The sequence below is a fragment of the Dendrobates tinctorius genome, unplaced genomic scaffold (assembly GCF_039654945.1).
Source record: "Dendrobates tinctorius isolate UK_male_01 unplaced genomic scaffold, ASM3965494v1 ptg000079l, whole genome shotgun sequence".
Classification (NCBI taxonomy): domain Eukaryota; kingdom Metazoa; phylum Chordata; class Amphibia; order Anura; family Dendrobatidae; genus Dendrobates; species Dendrobates tinctorius.
In genome coordinates this window covers 10,170,089-10,187,609 of record NW_027361747.1, presented here as the reverse complement: position 1 = coordinate 10,187,609, position 17,521 = coordinate 10,170,089, and the positions used below count along the sequence as shown (strand labels likewise).

The 17,521-nt window shown below is 42.2% G+C and overlaps 1 protein-coding gene across 1 annotated transcript; it reads left to right on the top strand.

The window, feature by feature from the left end:
- The first annotated feature begins 7,776 nt into the window (after positions 1–7,776).
- Positions 7,777–15,628, top strand: LOC141096742 (endogenous retrovirus group PABLB member 1 Env polyprotein-like). The gene is made up of 2 exons (XM_073583486.1): positions 7,777–12,987; positions 13,596–15,628. The coding sequence occupies exon 2, from the start codon at positions 13,938–13,940 to the stop codon at positions 15,048–15,050; it is 1,113 nt and encodes a 370-aa protein (XP_073439587.1). The 5' UTR covers positions 7,777–12,987; positions 13,596–13,937; the 3' UTR covers positions 15,051–15,628.
- Positions 15,629–17,521: the final 1,893 nt, after the last annotated feature.

The window sequence follows — 17,521 nt, the reverse complement described above, 5'->3', positions numbered from 1 at the left end:
GGTTATTAAAAAGGGGGTCCCCCCTTTTTAATGGTTTTGGGGTTGATGTCAGCTCTGTAATGTCTGTTGTAAATCCATCAGCTATGAACTGCAATAAGCTTAGTCAGCGCTTGTCACAGCAGCTGGATTCACACGCTACCGTCATTGTGTTACGGCTGCTGTGCAGAGCGGTCACATTACTGATGTCACTGCTCAGCACTGCATCTGGATGCAGCAGAGTCGGAGATCATCGTGGGATGGATTTATAGCAGACCCCTTTGGATTATTTTATTTTTCAAAGGTAATAAATGGGTAAAAAATGGACATGGAGTGCTTTTTACAATTAAAGAACTTTTCTCTGTGTTTGTTTATTGCTTTTTACCAAGGGGTTAGTAATGTAGGTGTTTTATTGATGCCTCCCTATTACTAACCCATAGGATTGATGTCAGCGGACATTAGACAGCTGACACCAACTCCAAAACCATTACCCCACTTGCCAATGCCCCAGGGTATGCGGGAAGAGCCAAGAATTCATTCATCTAATGGATGCTCCATTTTTGGGGCAGCTGAGGGCTGGTGATATTAGTCAGGGAGGGTGCCAATATCCACAGCCCCTTCGCACCCTGTTAATATCAGCCCACAGCATTCTGCTTAGCCTCTGCTGGTTATTAAACCAGGAAATGAAAAAAATGATGCAGGGTCCCCCCTTTTTGATAACTAGTAAAGGCTATGCAGACAGCTGTGAGCTGATATTAAGAGTCTAGGAAGTTTCATGGGTATTTCTCTCTTGCCAGAATAAAAACACCAACCTCTAGCTGTCTGTTTTCCCTTAGCTGCGTATTAAAAATAAGGGTGAACCACCACCATTTTTTTTTTTCATTTAATTTTATATTTATTAGCTAAATACATGTGCAGTAAACTGCACATGCATTGCACATCTTTTTATCTATTCTATCTATACATCTGTTCTAGGTATTCTAGTCTGACGGTCCACGCCGTGAATTTAGTGTACTCGGTTGATGAAATGTCAGGTTTCCTATGAGATGTGTGCATTAAAAAACTGGACACATGGTCCGTGTGCCGTGCGATTTTTTTTTTTTTTTTTCTCGCACCCATTGATTTGCATTGGTGAGTCATGGCCATATTACGTGGCCATACTCAGCATGCTGCATTTTTTTTTCCTCACCCCAATTCCAGGTAAGGAAGAACTCGCAGATGAACACTGCCTAATTAAATGACATTGTTGCGAGTGCAATGCGATTTTTTTTCTCACATTGCACTCGCCAATTTTATACTTTATACATTACAGCCCTGACTGGCATATGGGGCCCGATGAACAGAGGGGGCCCGCATCGGGCCCTGTCTCGTCTGCTCACCGGGCCCTAGTGACAGACATGGGGACACGGGGCAGGATGGGAGACACAGGGGGACAGGATGGGATACACGGGAGGCAGGATGGGAGAAGAATGGAGACACAGGAGGAAGAACAGAGACACAGGGGGCAGGATGGAAGACACGGGGCATAATGGAAACAGATGGGGCAGGATGGAAACAGATGGGGCAGGATGGATACAGATGGGGCAGGATCACGGGACATCACATGGGGGCAGAATCGATACTCATGAGGACAGGATGGGAGAACATATGGCTGAAGCCAGGAATGAGACACACAGGGGCCAGGATAGGGGATATTATTACCATAAGGACTAATTAACCCCTTAATGTCCAAAGACGGACGGCGATTCCGCTCACGCCTATTGCGGGCACATGTCAGCTGTTCATAACAGCTGACATGTCCTGGCTTTGATGCGGGCTCAGCGCCGGAACCCTCATCAAAGCAGGGGAGATGTCTGATGACGGACTGTATGACGGACACAGTCTGTCATCAGACATCCCCCCTGCTTTTATGAGGGCCCCGGCGCTGAGCCCGCATCAAAGCCGGGATATGTCAGCTGTTATGAACAGCTGACATGTGCCCGCAATATGCGCGAGCGGAATCGCCGTACGCCCGCGCCTATTAACTAGTTAAATCCCGCTGTCAAAGCTGACAGCGAGCATTTAAATAGCATTTCCGGCCGCCGGGCCGGAAATGACATCATCGCCGACCCCCGTCACGTGATCGGGGGTCGGCGTCATGTTGCCTGGACAACCAGAGTTCTCTATGAGACCTCTATGGTTGTTCCAGGCATATGGCTTTCAGCCATATGGGCGATCTGCTCATGGGCCATATGTAGCAGAGCCGATCGGGTTGCGCATGCTTGTAGCCTCCTATGGAGGCTATTGAAGCATGCCAAAAGTTTAAAAAAAAAAAAATGTTTAAAAATAAAAAAAATTTAAAAAAACCTAAAAGTTCAAATCACCCCCCTTTCGCCCCAATCAAAATAAAACAGTAAAAAAAAATCCCACATAGACATATTAGGTATCGCCGCGTTCAGAATCACCCGATCTATCAATAAAAAAAAGCATTAACCCGATCGCTAAACGGCGGAGCGAGAAAAAAATTTAAAACGCCAGAATTACGTTTTTTTGGTCGCCAAGACATTGCATTAAAATGCAATAACGGGCGATCAAAAGAACATATGTGCACAAAAGTGGTATCATTAAAAACGTCAGCCCAGCACGGAAAAAATAAGCCCTCACCCGACCCCAGATCATGAAAAATGGAGACGCTACGGGTCTCGGAAAATTGTGCAAATTTTTTTTTTTTTTTGTTAGCAAACTTTGGAACTTTTTTCACCACTTAGATAAAAGGGGACATAGACATGTTTGGTGTCTATGAACTCGAAATGACCTGGAGAATCATAATGATAGGTCAGATTTAGCATCTAGTGAACCTAGCAAAAAAGCCAAGCAAACAACAAGTGTGGGATTGCACTTTTTTGGCAATTTCACTGCACTTGGAATTTTTTTTCCCATTTTTCGAGTTTTAAAAGTACAACTCGTCCCGCAAAAAATAAGCCCTCACATGGCCATATAGACGGAAAAATAAAAAAGTTATGGCTCTGGAAAGAAGGGGAGGGAAAAATGAAAGTGCAAAACCAAAAATACCCCTGGTCGTTAAGGGATATTATCACAGCAGTGATGTATTTATTTTATTTTTTGAGGATACTGTATTAAATGTGGGAGGCGGTCCTCTTACTTTGCAAAGTGACACTATGTTGCTTTTTTTCTTCATCTAGAGTAGTTTAGAAGTTGGGAAAAAAATTAAGTAATGTGTTCTGTAATCAGTGCTCTAGATAACAGTGTTATTTCCTGCAGAGACAAGCCCTGGCTGGATGAAGATGAAAAGCAAAGATGAAGGACTTCATCTAGAGACCTCACTGGTGAGTCAGTGTGTTACCTGTACACTGACACTATACACTGTACACTATATACAGTGGTCCTGTGTACAATGCCACCAGTGATTCCTGTATTACCTGTACACTGACACTGTATACAGAGTTCTTGTGTATAATATCACTGGTGATCACTGCATTACTTGTACAATGACACTGCATACAGAGCTCCTGTGTATACAGTTGTGGCCAAAAGTATTGACACCCCTGCAATTCTGTCAGATAATACTCAGTTTCTTCCTGAAAATGTACGCAAACACAAATTCTTTGTTATTATTATCTTCATTTAATTTGTCTTAAATGAAAAAACACAAAAAGAATTGTCCTAAAGCCAAATTGGATATAATTCCACACCAAACATAAAAAAGAGGGTGGACAAAAGTATTGGCACTGTTCGAAAAATCTTGTGATGCTTCTCTAATTTGTGTAATTAACAGCACCTGTAACTTACCTGCGGCACCTAACAGGTGTTGGCAATAACTAAATCACACTGCAGCCAGTTGACATGGATTAAAGTTGACTCAACCTCTGTCCTGTGTCCTTGTGTGTACCACATTGAGCATGGAGAAAAGAAAGAAGACCAAAGAACTGTCTGAGGACTTGAGAAACCAAATTGTGAGGAAGCATGAGCAATCTCAAGGCTACAAGTCCATCTCCAAAGACCAGAATGTTCCTGTGTCTACCGTGCGCAGTGTCATCAAGAAGTTTAAAGCCCATGGCACTGTGGCTAACTTCCCTAGATGTGGACGGAAAAGAAAAATTGACGAGATTTCAACGCAAGATTGTGCGGATGTTGGATAAAGAATCTCGACTAACATCCAAACAAGTTCAAGCTGCCCTGCAATCCGAGGGTACAACAGTGTCAACCCATACTATCCGTCGGCGTCTGAATGAAAAGGGACTGTATGGTAGGAGACCCAGGAAGACCTCACTTCTTACCCCGAGACATTAAAAAGCCAGGCTGGAGTTTGCCAAAACTTACCTGAAAAAGCCTAAAACGTTTTGAAAGAATGTTCTCTGGTCAGATGAGACAAAAGTAGAGCTTTTTTGGCAAATGCATCAACATAGAGTTTACAAGAGGAAAAAAAGAGGCATTCAAAGAAAAGAACACGGTCCCTACAGTCAAACATGGCAGAGGTTCCCTGATGTTTTGGGGTTGCTTTGCTGCCTCTGGCACTGGACTGCTTGACCGTGTGCATGGCATTATGAAGTCTGAAGGCTACCAACAAATTTTGCAGCATAATGTAGGGCCCAGTGTGAGAAAGCTGGGTCTCCCTCAGAGGTCATGGGTCTTCCAGCAGGACAAGGACCCAAAACACACTTCAAAAAGCACTAGAAAATGGTTTGAGAGAAAGCACTGGAGACTTCTAAGGTGACCAGCAATGAGTCCATACCTGAATCCCATAGAACACCTGTGGAGAGATCTAAAAATGGCAGTTTGGAGAAGGCACCCTTCAAATATCAGGGACCTGGAGCAGTTTGCCAAAGAAGAATGGTCTAAAATTCCAGCAGAGCATTGTAAATAAACTCATTGATGGTTACCGGAAGCGGTTGGTCGCAGTTATTTTGGCTAAAGGTTGTGCAACCAAGTATTAGGCTGAGGGTGCCAATACTTTTATCTGGCCCATTTTTGGAGTTTTGTGTGAAATGATCAATGTTTTGCTTTTTGCTTCATTCTCTTTTGTGTTTTTTCTTTTAAAACAAATTAAATGAAGATAATAATACCAAAGAATTTGTGTTTGCAATCATTTTCAGGAAGAAACTGAGTATTATCTAACAGAATTGCAGGGGTGTCAATACTTTTGGCCATAACTGTAATGCCACCAGTAATCACTGTATTACCTGTACACAGACACTGCATACTAAGTACAGATCTCCTGTGTATAATGGCACTTATAGTGATATTAGTATTATGTTTTTTTAATTAATGATCAGTATTGTAATATTCAGTCACTATGTGGTGGTAATATGTTGTCTGGCCATGATGTGGCGGTATTTGTTCCTTGTATGTGCGATTATTTGGTCACTATTTGTTGGTAATATGTGGTCTGGTCATGGTGTGTTGGTATTTGTTCCTTGTATGTGGTATTATTTGGTCACTATGTCATGGTAATATGTGATGTGGACATGGTGTGGTGGTATTTGTCCCTTGTATCTGATATTATTTGGTCACTGTGGTGGTAATATGTGGTCTGGACATGGTGTGGTGGTATTTGTTCCTTGTATGTGGTATTATAGGTCACTATGTGGTGGTAATATGGTGTCTGGTCATGGTGTGGTGGTATTTCTCCCTTGTATGTGATATTATTTGTCATTTTAAAGATTGACAAATAAATAAAAATATACCTAAATTATATTGGATATTTTAACAAATGATTAATAAGATAGAGTAGAGCTCAGCCAAAAGAGTCTACCTTGTTGTGATAGCGGCTCAAAAAATCTTTTGGCCAAAGCAAAAGCTGCTGGCTATATTTGTGATCTGGTGATGGGAACTGTTAATGTGTAATTGAAGTGGAATTTTTCCAAGAGTGAGCTGTGGAGAGTTCGAGGGGTGGAGGTGGGGCTGGGGTGGAGCCTGGGCTGAGTCTCAAGGGAGTCCCGAAGATTTTGCCTGTATGGGACCCCGAAATTCCTAGTGGCAGCCCTGGCCGTAGGGTAGGTTCACTTGATTGATTTCTCCACATCCAATATTGTGGGTTTTCCTCTTATTTCAAGTAATTTTTTCTTCCATTTTACTGGAAAAATTATGAGGAAAGTTGTCCCAAGGTGTCAAATCCAAGTGGTGATTGGATCTTATGTGTAGGCCTATAGTATATGGGAGACGTGGGAACGGTGGCAAGGCCCTGCTGGTGTTGAAGCACAGGTCTCCTCCTATGCCCTGTTAAAGAAAGTAGGTTGCAGTTATCCCGATATAGTGACGTGACTGCAGGGGCAGCCATATTGATATCACTGCCTGAAAGATGCGGAGACGCACAAATTGTGATTTTGAATCGAGTCTCTCTAGAGCTCAGCCATGGCACTGAGTAACCATGATGGTTGTGCCAGATGCAATCCAAGTTCTACAAGATATTGTTAGTGACTAGAGTTGAGCGATACCGTCCGATACTTCAAAGTATCGTATCGGATGGTATCGGCCGATCTTTAAAAAAAGTATCGGTATCGCCGATTCCGATACCGGAAGTCCCATTCAAGTCCATGGGACTTCCGGTATCGGAATAAGAAAAACCCTTTCCTGCCCTTGTACAGCCTCTCTGGGGTCTGTACGGGCCTTTCGGGGGGCTGTGCCGGCCTGCCAGGGGGTCTGTGCAGGCTCCGGTGGTCTGTGCCGGCCTGCCGGTGGGCTGTGCCGGCCTGCCGGTGGTCTGTGCAGGCTCCGGTGGGCTGTGCCGGCCTGCCGGGGGGCTGTGCCGGCCTGCCGGTGGTCTGTGCAGGCTCCGGGGGGCTGTGCAGGCATCGTCCGATGGGACTACAAGTCCCATCGGGCGATGCCTGCTACCATGACAGTGATTGACACATTAGCCAATGATGGGACAGTAATAGTCCTATCATCCGGCTAATGTGTTGAATGTAAAAAAAAATAAAAAAAATTACATGCTACATACATACAACATGCATACTACATTCATACTACATACTACATACATGCTACATTCATACTACATAAATACTACATGCAACATACATACTACATATATACTACATACATACTACATATATACTACATGCATGCTACATACATACTGCATGCTACATACATACCACATATATACTACATACATACTACATACACACATACTACATGCATGCTACATGCATGCTACATACATAACATATATACTACATGCATGCTACATACATAGTACATGCTACATACATACTACATACTACATATATACTACATGCATGCTACATACATACTACATGCATACTACATTCATACTACATACTACATACATGCTACATACATGCTACATTCATACTACATAAATACTACATGCAACATACATACTACATATATACTACATACATACTACATATATACTACATGCATGCTACATACATACTGCATGCTACATACATACCACATATATACTACATACATACTACATACATACATACTACATGCATGCTACATGCATGCTACATACATAACACATATATACTACATGCATGCTACATACATAGTACATGCTACATGCATGCTACATACATACTACATGCTACATACTACATATATACTACATGCATGCTACATACATACTACATGCTACATACTACATATATACTACATGCATGCTACATACATACTACATGCTACATACATACTACATATATACTACATGCATGCTACATACATACTACATGCTACATACATACTACATATATACTACATGCATGCTACATACATACTACATGCTACATACATACTACGTATATACTACATGCATGCTACATATGTCAAGGTGAAAATATATTTTCTTATATAACTTTTATATTTTTATACTGTGAAACAATAAGTTTTTCCTAATTGCTTGCTAATGCAAATGTAACTGTATTAAAGATGGCTGCCAGTGTTCACTTTCACTTAAATTCAGTGTCTAAAGAGTTAAGTTAAGTTTCATTTCTCCTAAGTTTCATTTCTCCTAAAAAAAGATAACTCAGGAATGTGAAGAAGGAGTAACCATCGGGAGACGTTTGACGAATCAGAGAGAGACTGGACACTAGATGTATACTGCATAAACCCCGCCTAATGCATGCCTTCCCCTAACACTCAATATAGTATTGTGTATTTTTAAATAAAAGCCAGTTGTTGTACTGCTCCTGACAGGTGTGGATGCAGGACATTAGCTAAGACTGAATCAGCTGCGTGTCTGAGTCATTCTTAATCGGTACCAGATGTTTTGCTCTCGCACAATGATTTGGAATGACTGGTGAATGAGGATTCATTGTCGTTTACGACCCCGACAATTTGGCGCCCAACGTGGGGCGTGGACAGTGATCCGAGGCTCCTCTGGACCCATGCTTGGATGTCTGTGGATGATACCTGTAGTGGCTGACCTCGAGGACTGATCACCCTCCAAAACACGGTAAGTGAGATCATATACACTGTATGTGTCACACTTGCTAGTGTCTCAGCCGTTATTGGTTTGTCTGTGGTCTCCTTGGGTCTGAGGGGTGACCGGTCGAGTGGTGAGACCGAGTGCGATCCTGTGCCACGCTCTGAACCAGCAACTGAGAGACGTTGCATTCTGCGCGTCCTCGTGTACACCACACCTCCTCCACCGGTCATTGTACTCCATTCAACCACCCTACCCGTGACTATTGTCTAGTAGTGAAGTGGAGTGATAAATTGAGCTAGTTGCAGATTGTGGGGCAACTTAGAGGAAGGGATAGGAGACGCAGCCTCTGTGATATTGTACCAGCTAGGTAATTAAGACGTCCCGAGAAGGGACCACCTGTATTTCTGTGGAGGGCTCTCACTAGGAGACCGCCTCCCGACTGTTGGAATATCGTGGCAGGATAATCTGTTAATCACTGCTGTTCAAGGTTAGGGAAAGGAAATATTGAGCGCGAGGCTCTTTTCCTAGTACGTCGAACGTGAGGCTCCGTACTGTGGAACATCAGTGTTGATATCGCTACCAGTGGTTTTTCTGCAGAGAACCATAGTATTCTGTAAGAGTCATGCTGCGTATCTTAAAGCAGAAGAAGTCTGTGCCCCACAAGTTAGATGAGGATGCTGTGGAGGTCAAGGCAATAGTAGCGTCATGGGAAGGCAAGAAGGCAGTCAAGAATGTTGAGAGATTGTATAAGCATGTAGGATTGCCCTCGTCAGGGAGATTACAGCCGGCTATGTGGCATAATCTCATAGAGAACAAACGAGGCATGTTGAAAGATAAAGGATTGTTAGAACAAGCACAAGCTCATCTGCGAGTTGCGCGAGGCTTGAAGAATGAAGGATGGAAAGAGATTGATGGGGAACAGTCAGGGAAAGATACCTGAAGAAGGAGACCGGTTATGTGATATAATTGAGGATAGATATGGAAGTAGTGCAGCAAAGAACCTGGAAAAAGTATTAATCAAATCCAAAGTGCAAGATAGGCAGGCTGTGTGAATCCTTGTATATATGTCTATGAGAACCTCTGAATAAGATGAGAGATGATTAAAAAAAAAAAAAAAAAAAATCAGTGAATGAGCACGTATGAATGAATCATCACACATCATTTTTGTGTCAAGAGATTTGTGACCTTTCTAGTTGTGGTGGAATCCCAGACAGATGCGTTATAGATATTTCAAATCTACATCTGAGACTGAATGAATTGAGTAATGATATAGTTTGTGTTATATGTGGCATTACATTGTAAAGTTTCCTGAATGCATTTGGCCAGAAAAAGGGCAAGGCATGGTTAATCTCATTATACAGTTATCTGCCCTTACAGAGAAATCCCGTGATTTTGAGTTTCTTTGTAGAAATTGATTTTGATAAGTCTAAAGAACTACAGAATTCTGTGAAGGACGACGCTGCATTCTGACGGGAGGGGTGAAGGATGGAGCTGCGTAGTTTTTCTTCTCCCTTCGCTCTTATCTCTGCTGAGTGTGAGCTGTGCTCAAAATTCTCTGTAATTCTATCCGTAAGGTACACGCTGAAAGATTTGTGCATTTTAAAGCAACAGTACTTAATTGAAGATTGGAAGTTAAAAGTAAGATATGGTGCCTAATTTAGAAGGGAATTGTAAGTGATTGCTTGGTCATTAATGTGTTTGAACCTGCTTCTAGTTGTGTGATTGATTTGTATAGCAAATTGTGTCAAATTACAAGAGACAGAGAAGGAAGGAAGCAGTAAAACAAGTGGGACAAACATTGAAAAAGGCAAAAATACCAGAGTGTGAATGTTTGGATGTACAAAAAGGCACAGACAAGGGAAGAAAATAGCAAGTGAATAAATGATGCTTGAGAATGTGCAGCAGTGTGGAAGGTGTATTATGAATGTTTGATTGACAAAGTGTAACCAGAGACCCAGACAAAACAGATGGACTTGTAAACACTGTGGTCAGACTCAGACAAACCCAGACTGAATAGCTACTTGTGTGACCTGTGCTACTGACCTAAGAGAATTGCACTAAATCCTATCCAGACAAGATCATAAGAAGCTGACATAATAGTGTGGATAGTGGGTAGTGGGGACATTGGCCCTTGAGGAGTAAGCTGACAGTAGACATCAGACGGCCAACCCCATCAGGACCTAGAAGTGTGACTAGAATAAGAAAGATGCAGGTGTATTATCCCTGGAGCCCCTCTGACCAGCTAGCTTTGCTGAAGCAGCTGCCTGCCCCTGAAGACCAACCATTCCCGTTTTACAGACACACAGATGTGACAAAGAATCAGGCTTGGGGCATGGATGATAAATCTGCACGATCTGGGGAGACGTACTGTGAGTCACTAAGACAATGGGCCGCAGTGGAACAATCAGAGCAGTCTGTACTCCTGACTAATGTGACACAGCAAAAAGGAGAGAGAGTAGAGATATACCTTGGACGGTTACAGCTGAAATGGGCAGACATGGGGTACATTTGCATAAACCCACTTGATGTTAGAATACTGGTGAATGCGTTCATTGACGGTATGAACAAAGACTTACGAGACGCAGTACAGACAGCCAGACCTGAATGGAGACATGTAGATCCGAAAGACCTCCTTAAGGTAGCTAAAGAAATTAAGCAAACAAGGACAATAAAACGACCTGTCATGTATGCTGGAGCACAAGGAAAAAAGTGGAGACGTAATAGGAAAGGCATGTGAGATGACACTGACGTTTCTTTTGACAATCTATTCCCCACATGACATCCATGCCATACTCCTACAAGTTCAACCAAAACATCTGTCTATGGCCAGACAGCTCCGACTTGAGTGTGCTCTACTAATTCCTGAGTATGTCACTCCTCAAAAGATGTAACGTTCTGAATCCAGCCACCCTCCTGCCTGTGGATTCAGAAAAGGGGGAATTGGTGACCGTATTGGCAAGTGAGGAAGGATACTTTGACATGACGCATGAACATGTCTGCATAGAACTGATGAGTCAGGAGACAGTTGGGTTTGCACACATTCATGAAAAACCTGTTCCTAATGCAGACTTTGAGTTTCTTTTTTGTAGATGGCCCCAGATACCACCAGGATGGACGATTCTACACTGGATATGCAGTAGTATCCTCACATGAGGTAATCCGAGCGGAACCACTCTCTCCTCACATGTCGGCGCAGGAGGCAGAGTTGAAGGCACTCACTGAGGCGTGTAGAGCCGCTGCAGGTAAAGTCGCTAATATTTTCACAGATTCGAAGCCCATTAAAAATGCAGAGCTGGTGAAACAATTGATGGAGGCATTGATGTTACCAGTCCAGGTTGGCATTGTCAAGGTAAAAGCACACACAAAGGTGACTCCGTGGAGGTAGAGGGCAATAGAAGGGCGAACGAGGCTGCTAAAATAGCACAAGGCGGCCTAGAGAGAGCAGTGGACGGTGGCGGGGAGTCAGCGTATTCCAGCCACATTGGGTCTAGATGTCCTGAAATCCCTCCAGCAAAAGGCTGCCCAAACAGAGAAGGTACACCGAGGGAGACTGGGAGCTGAGCTGAACTCAAATGGAGTATGGGAGAATAAGGATAAAATGTGCCCACCAAAGTCCCTGTTCCCAATCATGGCGCAAGCAGCACATGGCCCCAATCACACCTCAAAAAGTCACATGTGTGCCATGGTAGATGCCTTCTGGATCGCTCCTGGCTTCAGTTGCGCAGCCGCGAAACTTGTACAATCATGCCTCATCTGTGCACAGCACAACCCAGGTAAAACAGTAAAAGTCCCTAAGAAAGCAACACCTAGGCCTCTCTACCCGTTTCAGAGACGGCAGATTGACGACATACAGCTACCAAGGTAGGAGTGTATGCAAATATCCTAGTATGTGTAGATCTCTTCTCTGGATGGCCAGAGGCCTACCCGGTGAAAACGGCTACAGCTCGAGCTACTGCAAAGAAACTGGTGATGGAACTAGTACCACGATTCGGTGTCCCTGAAACAATTGAATCAGACAGAGGTACACACTTTACTGCTGAGGTAATGCAAAATGTAATGCAAATGATAGGTGTAGAACAAGCATTTCATACACCCTACCACCCACAGAGTTCAGGGAAGGTAGAAAGAATGAACGGGACACTAAAATTGAAAATACAGAAAACCATGGAGCAGACCCATAGACCATGGCCAGAGTGTCTCCCATTAGCATTATTCTCAGTAAGGTACACACCCACGGGGAAAACTAAACTGTCACCCTTCGAGATACTGTTTGGAAGACCACCGAACACAGGGTTGTACTACCCACAGGTCTTAACACTCAATGTGGATAATTTGACAAGTTATGTAATCCAGTTGCAAAAGCATTTAACTCAAATGCATTCTCTAGTTTTCTCTTCCATTCCAGATCCAGATAGTGTGGAAGGAACTCATTGTCTACAACCTGGTGATTACGTATATGTCAAGAAACACTCCAGAAAGACCCTTGAACCCCGATATCAAGGACCTTACCAAGTACTCCTAACAACGCCTACTTCTGTTAAGTTGGAAGGACGACCAACCTGGATCCACGCATCGCATTGCAAACTAGCCACAGGAATTAACAAAGCATAAGAGTGCATAATGTTTTGGTTTGGTTTTGTTGCATTATCTGTAATAATGGTAGCTGCGTGGGACAATCTAAATTCTCCAATGTCCTTGAATAATAAGTTTATACAACATCATGAAAAAATACTAAATGATTGGTCAAAAGACACTCAGTCTCCAGCAGATTGCTGAATCTGCACACATTCACCAGTATCAGCCACTAGTATTCCGTTCCTTGTTATTCCTATGCCACCCGAGGAATTATTTGCCTGGACCAGTTGTTCTGATACACTTGCTAATAATGCCACAAATAATGTGAAGTTATGGAACACAACTGTTGGTATACCTATTGTGGGATGGGTAGGATACCCTTGGTGGCAGGGTAATCTTTCAGGAAGTAATACATACCTTCAATATCTGGCATATAAAGGGGGGGCTTGGGTACCCAGGAATAGAACTCGATTAACCTACCTGGGGCAAATTCCAATGTATGGCCTACAAGTTAGTTTTAATGTAACTTCCCACTCTACTGATGCCTTCAAACCAATACTGCTAGAAAGAAGGTTGCATAACACGTCCTGGAAGTATTCCAATTTATTTCCCCAGGGCAATAATGAAACTTGTTTTAATATTTCAGGTAATATACCTTGCAACGAGTCTTCTGGATATGAGAAAGGAACTCCCACCTGTAGAAATCCCGATGTAGGGTATTGTAGCCCTTTAGGACAACTTCCAAATTGGTGTATGCTTCAGAATGTATCTGCGTTCATAGATTTAGTTCATAGACTGGTATTACAACATTCAGCCCTATGGGACCTACCTAGTGACATGTTCTGGGTATGTGGAGACAATGCATATAAATGGTTGCCAGTAGGGGTAAAAGGTGCTTGTACTCTGGGTCGTTTGACTCCAGCTACCTTTGTTATTCCGAATGACCAGTTGAATACTCAGAGCATACCTAAACACCACTGCCTGTGTCATGAATTTGTTGAAAGGTTTGAAGCCCACTGATTGCCCAGATTACGTCCCACTAATTCATCAGGAACCCAAACTAAAGGTCCCAGGAGAAGTAACTGTATTAGCTGACAATTACACCTGCTATAATTCCCACGACACCACAGGTACACCAGTAGGGATCTTCGAGACAGGTTTCTGCAAAGAGAATAGTTCTCTAGATACTGACTTGTTAATCAAACATACACAATATATGTATGACACTTATTGGTTATGTGGAGATGGTAAGCTCCGTCCTAGGTTGCCAAATGCCTGGACAGGCCAATGCACCCTTGTTAAACTAGCTATGCAGTTCAAGATTCTACCCTGGGATCCAAAGATACCTGATGAACCTACCAGGAAAAGGAGAAGCCTCGATCAGCTCCATATGAGTTATGAAGAAGATCCACTAGTATATATTGATGCTATTGGAGTGCCAAGGGGGGTGCCTGACCAATTTAAAGCCCAGAACCAGATCTATGCTGGCTTTGCTTCTATAATCCCACAGGTGCAGATTAATAAAAATGTTGAATGGATCAATTACATATATTACAGTGAACAAAGGTTTGTCAATTTCAGCCAAGATGCCTTCCAAGGTATAGTTGAAGAATTGGGCCCTAACACTAGGATGACACTCCAAAATCGACTAGCCCTTGATATGATATTAGCTGAGAAAGGAGGAGTTTGTGGGATGGTGGGAGAGGAGTGTTGTACCTATATCCCTCAGAACTCTGGAGTGAATGGAAAAACCATGATAGCCCTTAAAAAGATAACTGGGTTAGCAGCAGAATTGAAAACTAATGCTGGAGTAGACACATCTTTCTTTTCCGGCTGGTTGGGTGGACTCAAGGGATTCCTTCAACAAGCTTGTATAGTACTGATTGCCCTCCTTGTAATTGGATCAATAACTCTTTGTTGTGTTATTCCCTTGTATAAAAAGGTTATTGCCAAAGCAACTCCGACTGGCACCTTCCTCAATCAAGAAGTAGACCCACCAGAGTACGATGGTACTGATCTAGGGGAGATCCCTAAGTATATTCCCCTCAAGAGAGTAGACAAAACCCCCCATTCTCAGATGATGTTAAGAGACTTAGTTTAGGGACAGCGGGAGAACTCCATGTGAGGTTAGTGAAGGGTTCAGCTGCCTGGAGGCCTCTCGCTAGGGGAGAGCTTCTGAGGTGTCTGGATGAAGAAATCCACCTCCCCTTTTCCCATCACATGGACAGTCTCGAAGGATCTTTCATTAAGGGAAAAACTTAGTGTTTAGGGGGGATTGTCAAGGTGAAAATATATTTTCTTATATAACTTTTATATTTTTATACTGTGAAACAATAAGTTTTTCCTAATTGCTTGCTAATGCAAATGTAACTGTATTAAAGATGGCTGCCAGTGTTCACTTTCACTTAAATTCAGTGTCTAAAGAGTTAAGTTAAGTTTCATTTCTCCTAAGTTTCATTTCTCCTAAAAAAAGATAACTCAGGAATGTGAAGAAGGAGTAACCATCGGGAGACGTTTGACGAATCAGAGAGAGACTGGACACTAGATGTATACTGCATAAACCCCGCCTAATGCACGCCTTCCCCTACCACTCAATATAGTATTGTGTATTTTTAAATAAAAGCCAGTTGTTGTACTGCTCCTGACAGGTGTGGATGCAGGACATTAGCTAAGACTGAATCAGCTGCGTGTCTGAGTTATTCTTAATCGGTACCAGATGTTTTGCTCTCGCACAATGATTTGGAATGACTGGTGAATGAGGATTCATTGTCGTTTACGACCCCGACACATACATACTACATGCTACATACATACCACATACATACTACATACATGCTACATATATACTACATATATACTACATGCATGCTACATACATACTACATGCTACATACATTCTACATATATACTACATACATAGTACATGCATGCTACATACATACTACATACATACTACATACATACTACATACATGCTACATACATGCTACATGCATGCTACATACATGCTACATACATACCACATACATACTACATACATACTACATACATACTACATACATGCTACATACATGCTACATACATACTACATACATACTACATGCATGCTACATACATACTACATGCATGCTACATGCATGCTACATACATACTACATGCTACATACATACCACATACATACTATATACATACTACATGCTACATACATACTACATATATACTACATGCATGCTACATACATGCTACATGCTACATACATACTACATATATACTACATGCATGCTACATACATACTGCATGCTACATACATACTACATACATGCTACATACATGCTACATACATGCTACATACATGCTACATACATACCACATACATACTACATACATACTACATACATACTACATACATACTACATACATGCTACATACATGCTACATACATACTACATGCATGCTACATACATACTACATGCATGCTACATACATACTACATGCTACATACATACCACATACATACTATATACATACTACATGCTACATACATACTACATATATACTACATGCATGCTACATACATGCTACATGCTACATACATACTACATATATACTGTACTACATGCATGCTACATACATACTACATATATACTACATGCATGCTACATGCATGCTACATACATACTACATACATACTACATGCTACATACATACCACATATATACTACATACATACAATACATTCATACAATACATACATAGACATACAGTACATATAACATAGAGTAACATACTTACCAATACTTGTCACATTGTTCCCCGAAGCCATTGTCTTTTCCGGAATAAATATTAACATAACAAACCACAAAAATACTCACCCACGATCCGAAGCAGTCCACGAGTGTGTCCCACGACGATCTTGGGTAGAGAACTGCAGCATCAGATGATGCTGCCGTTCTCTACGGGCTGCAGGAATCCAATGACGGAAGGTAGGTATCCTTCCGCACTGTATTCCTCCGCCACTTAAAAAAAAAAAGTCCCTAGTCTCACTTTATGCCATTGCTGCGTGGGAAATTCCCACACAGCAATGGCATAAAGTGAGACTAGGGACTTTTTTTTTTTTAAGTGGCGGAGGAATACAGTGCGGAAGGATACCTACCTTCCGTCATTGGATTCCTGCAGCCCGTAGAGAACGGCAGCATCATCTGATGCTGCAGTTCTCTACCCAAGATCGTCGTGGGACACACTCGTGGACTGCTTCGGATCGTGGGTGAGTATTTTTGTGGTTTGTTATGTTAATATTTATTCCGGAAAAGACAATGGCTTCGGGGAACAATGTGACAAGTATTGGTAAGTATGTTACTCTATGTTATATGTACTGTATGTCTATGTATGTATTGTATGAATGTATTGTATGTATGTAGTATATATGTGGTATGTATGTAGCATGTAGTATGTATGTAGTATGTATGTAGCATGCATGTAGCATGCAGTATGTATGTAGCATGCATGTAGCATGCAGTATGTATGTAGCATGCATGTAGTATATATGTAGTATGTATGTAGCATGCATGTAGTA

Excerpts from the sequence above, each read along its gene's own strand:
- LOC141096742 (XM_073583486.1), top strand. The coding sequence starts at position 13,938 with ATGAATTTGTTGAAAGGTTTGAAGCCCACTGATTGCCCAGATTACGTC.